An 8,191-nucleotide genomic window follows, 5' to 3' on the forward strand; every position below is an offset into this window, starting at 1 on the left:
GGGTGTCATTACATGCTGGAAACGTCAGAGCCCCTATTTTTCCACTAATCCTTCTAATGGCTTCTTCCTTCTGCCCCATGTTATCAATATTCCATGATGAAGTGTGGGTATGAAAGTGGGGAAGGAGGCACAAATGTGTCAGTAAATCATAGTTATGAACAAGGAATGATAATATTTCACCTGGCCACCTATAGCATGGTCAGTCTGCTGCACAGTATTCTTTCTCTATATTCTTCCACAGGTTCCAACTACTTCCAGAGGCAAAGCAATAACACATGTCTTTTTCCCTAATGAGAGAGGTGTTTCCTAACAATAAATCAAAGGCGGTAATGGGCAGTCTGTGACAAGGCTCTTTATTTCTAATTCCAGCCCAAAAACTCGATATAGAATTCACTTATTCATTTTTTTGCTGAAGTGGAGTTAAGGTTGCTGCTGTATAATACAGTCTTCTGCTCCCGATACCTTTCTGAACATGGGATTTCAAAGCCCCAAACTCAAACATTAGAAAACAGTCAAGCTTTCCCCACATACTCCCAAAAAGAGCATTACTGTTAAAAATCAGGACATGCACAGTTAAGAATCATAGGTTTCAGAGTAGCAGCCGTGTTAGTCTGTATCCGCAAAAAGAACAGGAGTACTTGTGGCACCTTAGAGACTAACAAATTTATATATGCATCCGAAGAAGTGGGCTGTAGCCCACGAAAGCTTATGCTCTAATAAATTTGTTAGTCTCTAAGGTGCCACAAGTACTCCTGTTCTTTTTAAGAATCATAGAATCATAAGGTTAGAAGGAACTGCAAGAGTCATCTAATCTAACCTCCTGCCAATATGCAGGATTTGTTGTGTCTAAACCATCCAAAACAGACGGCTATCCAGCCTCCTTTTGAAAACCTACAGTGAAGGAGCTTCCATGATCTCCAGAGGCATCTGTTCCATTGTGCTGCTGTTTTTACAGTTAGGAAGATTTTTCTGAGATTTAATCTAAATCTGCTCTGCTGGAGTTTGAACCCATTGCCTCTTATCCTGCCTTCTGTGGCAAAAGAGAACAATTTTTCTGTGTCTTGTTTGTGGCAGCCTTTCAAGTTTCTGAAGACCGCTATAATATTTCCCCCCCCCCCCCATATCCTCTTTTCCAAACTAAACATACCCAGTTCCTTCAGCCTTTGCTTGTATGGTTTGCATTCCATCCATTTGATCATCTTTGACACTTGCCTCTGGATCCTTTCCAGTTTCTCTACATCCTTTCTATACATTTGTGACCAAAATTGGACACAGTACTCCAGCTGAGGCCTAACCAGTGCTGATTAGAGCGGTACTATCACCTCCCATGACTTGCATGCTATGCCTCTGTTAATGCAACCTAAAATTGCATTTGCTTTTTTTGTAACAGCATCACATTGCTGACTCATGTTGAGGTTGTGATGCACCACAACTCCCAGATCCTTCTCAGCAGTGCTGCTGTCGAGCTAATTTCCCCCCATTCTGTATGTGTCCATTTGGTTTTTCTTCCCTAAGTGTAGCACCTTACATTTGTCTTTGTTGAGTTTCATTTTATGGTATATGGTTCAGTTTTTTAATTTGTCAAGATCCCTCTGAATTTTAGCTGTATCCTCCAAAGTATTGGCAACCCCTTCTAGCTTTGTGTAATCTGCGCACTTGATCAGTGTGCTCTGTATACCTACATCCAGGTCATTAATAAAAATGTTAAACAACATTGGACCCAGAACAGATCCCTATGGAACCCCACTTGAGACTTCCCTCCAATCCGACATCATTTCATTAATAGTTACTCTGTTTGTGGTTGTTTAACCAATTATGTATCCACTTAATGGTAGTTCTGTCGAACCTGCATTTCTCCAGGTGCTTCTTCATACACAACATAATCTTTCTCTGCCCCGTAGGGATGATAAAAACAACGAGGAGTCCTTGTGGCACCTTAGAGACTAACAAATTTATTTGGGCATAAGCTTTCGTGGGCTATAACCCACTTCATCAAATGCATGGAGTGGAAAATACAGTAGGCAGGTATAAATATACAGCACATGAAAAGATGGGAGTTGCCTTACCAAGTCGGGGGTCAGTGCTAACGAGGCCAATTCAATTAGGGTAGATGTGGCCCATTTCCAACAGTTGACAAGAAGTGGTGAGTATCAACAGAGGGAAAATTTATTTTCATGTGCTGTATATTTATACCTGCCTACTGTATTTTCCACTCCATGCATCTGATGAAGTGGGTTATAGCCCACGAAAGCTTATGTCCAAATAAATTTGTTAGTCTGTAAGGTGCCACAAGGACTCCTCGTTGTTTTTGCTAATACAGGCTAACACAGCTACCACTCTGAAAAGTGTAGGGATGATGATAGGCACTAGGAACATCACAGTACCTTACCTTTTCCTAACAAGAAATGACATTTTCTCTGCATCCATGAGAACTCCAGATAAGGACCCCTATTCATGCAATGCAACAGGACCATCAGGGTGATTGCTATAGTAGTACTGATATGGGAATAATCGCTGATGATTGACAGAGATCACACTAGAGGTATTGAGCTGCTTTTCTTTGTTCCCAATTGTATAATCACAATTAAGGATGCTAACGATGCAGTGAGAGGATTGCTTGCAGGTTTGGTGGTGAATATTTTCCACTTACTTTATAAGGTGTTCATATGGAAAGTGGAGTAGAAACTGTGTTTTTCCTACGTTTCTTAATTTGAGGGGGGATGTTCTCTCACGCTGATGTTTTCTTTGGTGATATGTGGGGAGACTTTAATTTAGCAGTTCCCAGTTTTCCAACATTTGAGATTGGGGTTTTGAAGTTCCACGTTACAAAAGTGTACACAGCTCACAAGGCCCTGTTGCATAGCAGCAACTTTAACTCCACCTTAACAAAGGTTTTGTAAGTGATTTCTCTGGAGGGGTCTAACATCTTATGTTAAGTTGACTTGGCAGAAGAGCACTACCTTCCTATTTTGGAATCCTGTTGGGGAACTAGATCCTGCCACTGTTACAGACTATTTGTTATGAGTAAGTATTCATTATTGGTGAAATCCAGTAGAAACTACAGCAGGAATTGACAGAATACACAACTAGAAATGCAATAAAGATAAACAATGCTTTTAAAAAAAGTATTTTTCTCTTATTTTACCAGTGATGTAGATCATCAAAAAGCTGACTGGGTTAGCATCCATGAGAAAATATGCCAGTTATTGATTCCAATACGTACATCATTTCCATTTTTCAATTCTGAAAAAGAAAGAAAACATGGCATGGAACAGCTTCTTCACAGGCAGGTATGTAAAAGAAAAAGAGAATATTACTTGAAAGATCTGTGAAAATAATTAGAATTTTCTTCCTATCTGTATATGTATTTAAGGTATGGAAAACATCTGACTAACATTTAATTAGGTGGTAGGGTTTTGTTTTTTGGTTTTTTTTTTCATTTTTAGCTGTTGTAACTGAGCCATTTGGGTGCTTTAACAAAACACATCCTAATCATGTCATACTACTAGGGTGACCAATTAGATCAACAGAAAAGAGCCCTCCACCTGCCTTTCCCTCAAATCATAAAATATTAAGATGATAGAATGACTCAAAAATAATATATTATTCTGAACATTGCTAATGCGCCAATCGCTAGTATCTGGTGGATAGCCTATTACCATTGCCCTTGTTAATATGCAGAGGGGATTGTTTTAAACAGTATGGACCCTCAATAGAAAAATCACTGCCTTTTCAAAATTATGGCTGATATTTTCAAAGCCTCTTAAAAGAGTTAAGTGCCTAACTCCTATTGATTTTTAATGGGACTTGAGCACCTGAAAATCCCCACCTGTATCTCAGAATGGTCAACAATTCCAGTTCTCCTGATCTGTGTTACCATAAAGAGACACAGAACAGTCAGGTACTCTGTCAGGTATTGTGAACTAGACCTACACAATGTAGTTTTTCTATGATTAAAGTAATAACTTGACGTGCACTTACTGACATGGTATACAGAAGGTAGCCTCACCTGTGCAACATGTGCTATCGTGTTCACCTGTAGCTACTATCTGCCTGTGGCTTTGAAAGGTAATGTCAAATAAAGTGCATTAAAATAGTACATCCTAGAAGTCATGAGGGCGGGGTCACTATGACAAAGTCAGTGTCTTTATATTTTTTTTAAAAAGGGGTTTTCAACTTCTGAATATTTTGGAGTTCGAAAAAGGCACTCCTGAACATTGTCAAAATGTGGGTTTTAAAGTTTAGCTTGTGATTAAAAACTAACCCCTAAGTTGTGCATTGTATCTATACCCTTTGGGCAGACTCCATCAAAGCATTGAAATGTCATGGAAAAGCGAGACAAGGTGAGTGAAGTAATATCAAGATGCTCTACATATTTCCTCTGCTCATCCAGCAATCCATGATTGTATCTGGAATTAATTGAACCAGATTTTTTATAAAATCTATAGTACAGCAAAGATATCATTCATATTATTGGGTGCAATGATCATATGAATTTGGATATTCATCATAACTTAATCCTAGCCTTTTTTCTAAAGTGACTTCACATACCCATTATGCAACAACTTTGAAAGTATTTATTATTTATTGCTTTTATAGCAATCAAAATTGTACTGGGTCCTTTATAAAAGGCACAGACAGACACATTATCTGACCCCTTACTTATCTGACAGGCCTACAGTGAGGTTCAACTACTTCCTAGGAAGAGGAGGCAGACCAGATCTTTGACTCTGAGCCAGGGTTTGGATTGCACAATAGGAAGAGTCTACATAGGAGTTTAAAACTTTTTAAATTCCATTTCTCTAATTTTCCACATAGGCTTTGAGGCTTTTGGCAAAACTAAAATAAAAATATTTCCTCAGGAGTGGTATCGTTTCCTACCCTCTTTCCTCAGAAATGACAGGCAGTGAGGAGAAGCAGAATGGCAAGTAAATGTTCCCCTTGCTCTTGACTTCCCCCCAGGGAAAAAGTTGAAACTGCTTGATGGCACATAGGCGAGGTTTGCACTTGCCTGATTTAGCAGTGCAGGAAAGCTCCACTGCCAGCTGATGCATAGACAAGGTCCATACTAAGTCAATTGAGCAGTCTGCAAGGAAGGTTCCAGCACTGAAATAAATCTCGGAAGAACAGCCTGGAACCAGGGATAATTTGTGTGTGTGGGTTTTTTTTGTTTTTTTTTTAACGCCTGACCTTCCTGAGCACAGGTCTCCCTACTCCCACAGCTTGCAGAGCCAGCAAAAAGGCTTCAAAGGAGTTACAGTGGACGAGAAGCTGGATATGAGTCAACAGTGTCCCCTTGTTACCAAGAAGGCTAACGGCATTTTGGGCTGTATAAATAGGGGCATTGCCAGCAGATCGAGGGACGTGATCATTCCCCTCTATTCGACATTGGTGAGGCCTCATCTGGAGTACTGTGTCCAGTTTTGGGCCCCACACTACAAGGAGGATGTAGAAAAATTGGAAAGAGTCCAGCGGAGGGCAACAAAAATTATTAGGGGGCTGGAGCACATGACTTATGAGGAGAGGCTGAGGGAACTGGGATTGTTTAGTCTGCAGAAGAGAAGAATGAGGGGGGATTTGATAGCTGCTTTCAACTACCTGAAAGGGGGTTCCAAAGAAGATGGATCTAGACTGTTCTCAGTGGTACCTGATGACAGAACAAGGAGTAATGGTCTCAAGTTGCAGTTGAGGAGGTTTAGGTTGGATATTAGGAAAAACTTTTTCACTAGGAGGGTGGTGAAGCACTGGAATGGGTTACCTAGGGAGGTGGTGGAATCTCCTTCCTTAGAGGTTTTTAAGGTCAGGCTTGACAAAGCCCTGGCTGGGATGATTTAGTTGGGAATTGGTCCTGCTTTGAGCAGGGGGTTGGACTAGATGACCTCCTGAGGTCCCTTCCAACCCTGATATTCTATGATTCTATGATAAGCGAAAGTAGCATGTCCCCTTGACAACCACACAGAAGACATTTCTTCTCCCAACCAGTGTGTAGGTGAGCTCTGCATCAAGTTGGGTGAAAAGTCTGTAGAGCACCCACTCCCCAAACTATTTTCCTACAACATCCCTTTTTGTTATTTTCTGAACATTCCAACTGTACTGCACATGCTCCTGTATTGTGTGTATATGATACATGCAGAACTAGAGCTCCAGCTGGGACAGAGCAAAAACAGATTCTGATTCTGCACATCAAAATACCCCTTTAGGTGCACTAGGCTGAGAGGTAGGAGATCACGAGTTTGTGTCATTTTTTCCATGGACTTGTGTTAATCTGTGTGCACAGCCTTTTATTATTCAGTAAGTTCTTATATCCCTTCCTTGTAGGCTGCAAGTATCATTCCCTTCATTTACAGATGAGGTAACAGAGGAGCTGAGATTATACAAGGTTACTTCTGGTACAGCTGGGAATAGAACCCATGGCTTTAATGTGACATACCCAAGTCTCATCCACTTATAGATAACAACTAAAATTACAATCACTTTTTGACATGAGTGGCTAGTCAAAAGTTTGGGGCCCTGGAGATGTTCCATTTGGAAGTAAAAATTGATGGAGTCTGGTATTTTCTTTCATGCAGTCTTATTTATTTACAAGGAATGTCAAGCAGAAGGAACAAAGAACAAAAGGAGTAGTTTCTTAGCTTACAGCCCCAAAACCTCTTTAACCAACACCAGTCCCAAAAATGTGCTCTCTAGCTTTTCCAAGGGTCACCATGTGTTTACAGGCTCATGCTTGGCTTTTTTGCCTCTCCTTTTTTCTTTGTTCTTGTCTTTTCTCAGTTTCTGTGTGATCTCTCTTTTCACACATGTGCACTCACCGAAACAGTGCTCAGCCAGAAACTCCTGAGCAGGTTCACACACACCTTTTGACTTAGGTGGGGTGTTATGCTTAAAGTAATGTTAACTGAAAGGTGAGTTTACACCTGTCAATCTCAATGGGTTTTAACTCACTCAACCCATAACAGGGTTTCCCATTTGTAACAGTTTATGTAGCATTTGGTTGTAAAGGTAGATGGTGTATACATTGATACAATATTTTCATTTGCTCTCTCCCATTCCATTGTTAATTTTTCCCCTATAGAAACACTTAGTTGACCTTACTCACAAAGTGGCCCAGAAGTTTGTGTTTGAAGGAAAACATAAAGAAGCAATTCCTGCAGCTTTACATTCACTGCGTTTCAGCATTGATACCTGTGGTCCAGATTCTGTGGAATTAGTTCCTGCTTATCTCATCTTAGCTGAGGCTAGCACTGGTAAGTTTTGCTGAAGCAAATAATATCAATGGTAAATCTAAAACCATAATGTTGGTATGTCACGGATCCACAGGTTTGGCGCTACACCCCCTGCTTTGGAACAGTCTCTTGGAGGAACCCCTAAGGTCTCACTCTTCCTTCAGGGTAGGCCATGTGGCCTCACTGTCTCCTAATACTGAACCTCTGAGACTTCAGCATTCCTGCTTCACACTGTGAGCTCTGTTCAGCGGGTCCCACTGAGATAGACTCCTGATAGAGATTAATGCACCTCAGCGAGCATTTGCAGTGATATTCAAACAGTGTTGTCAAAACAGTTGGGTTTATTTATCAGCTGGAACGCAGCATAGGAAGTCTCCAGGTTAGCACAGAGAAATGAAGGTTAAAACATAGTTCAAATACATTCTAGTTCAGGGGCAGGCAAACTTTTTGGCCTGAGGGCCGCATCGGGTTTCCAAAATTGTATGGAGGGCTGGTTAGCGGAGGCTGTGCCTCCCCAAACAGCCAGACGTAGCCCGGCCCCGGCCCCTTATCCGACCCCCCCTGCTTCTCGCCCCCTGACGGCCCCCCCGGGACTCCTGCCTCATCCAACCCCCCCATTCCCTGTCCCCTGACAGCCCCTGGAACCCCCGCCCCTGACTGCCCTCCGCCACCCCATCTAACCCCTCCTCTCATTCCTGACTGCCCCCCTCCCGGGACCCCTGCCCCATCCAACCACCCCTTCTCCCTGTCCCCTGACCGCCCCCGGAACCCCTGCCCCTGACTGCCCCCTGCCGCCCCATCCAACCCCCCCTCTCCTTCCTGACTGCCCCCTGAGGACCCCTGCCCCCATTCAACCTCCCTGTTCCCTGCCCTCTGACCGCCCCGACCAGGGCTGGTGCAAGGAAGTTTCGCGACCTAGGCGAAACTTCCACCTTGCCCCCCCCCCCCCCCCCCCCCCCCCCCCCCCC

The 8,191-nt window shown here is 42.5% G+C and overlaps 1 protein-coding gene across 1 annotated transcript in view; it reads left to right on the plus strand.

Moving 5' to 3' along the window:
• Window positions 1-3,110: 3,110 nt before the first annotated feature.
• ZMYND12 (zinc finger MYND-type containing 12) overlaps window positions 3,111-8,191 on the plus strand; it is an 18,060-nt gene continuing 12,979 nt past the window's right edge. The window contains exons 1-2 of the mRNA XM_026660085.1: window positions 3,111-3,290; window positions 7,073-7,244. Coding sequence (XP_026515870.1) covers window positions 3,111-3,290; window positions 7,073-7,244 — 352 coding nt within the window. The remainder of the gene's footprint in view (window positions 3,291-7,072; window positions 7,245-8,191) is intronic.

Source organism: Terrapene carolina, unplaced genomic scaffold (genome assembly GCF_002925995.2).
Source record: "Terrapene carolina triunguis isolate 2854851 unplaced genomic scaffold, T_m_triunguis-2.0 Scaffold714, whole genome shotgun sequence".
Taxonomy (NCBI): Eukaryota; Metazoa; Chordata; order Testudines; family Emydidae; genus Terrapene; species Terrapene triunguis.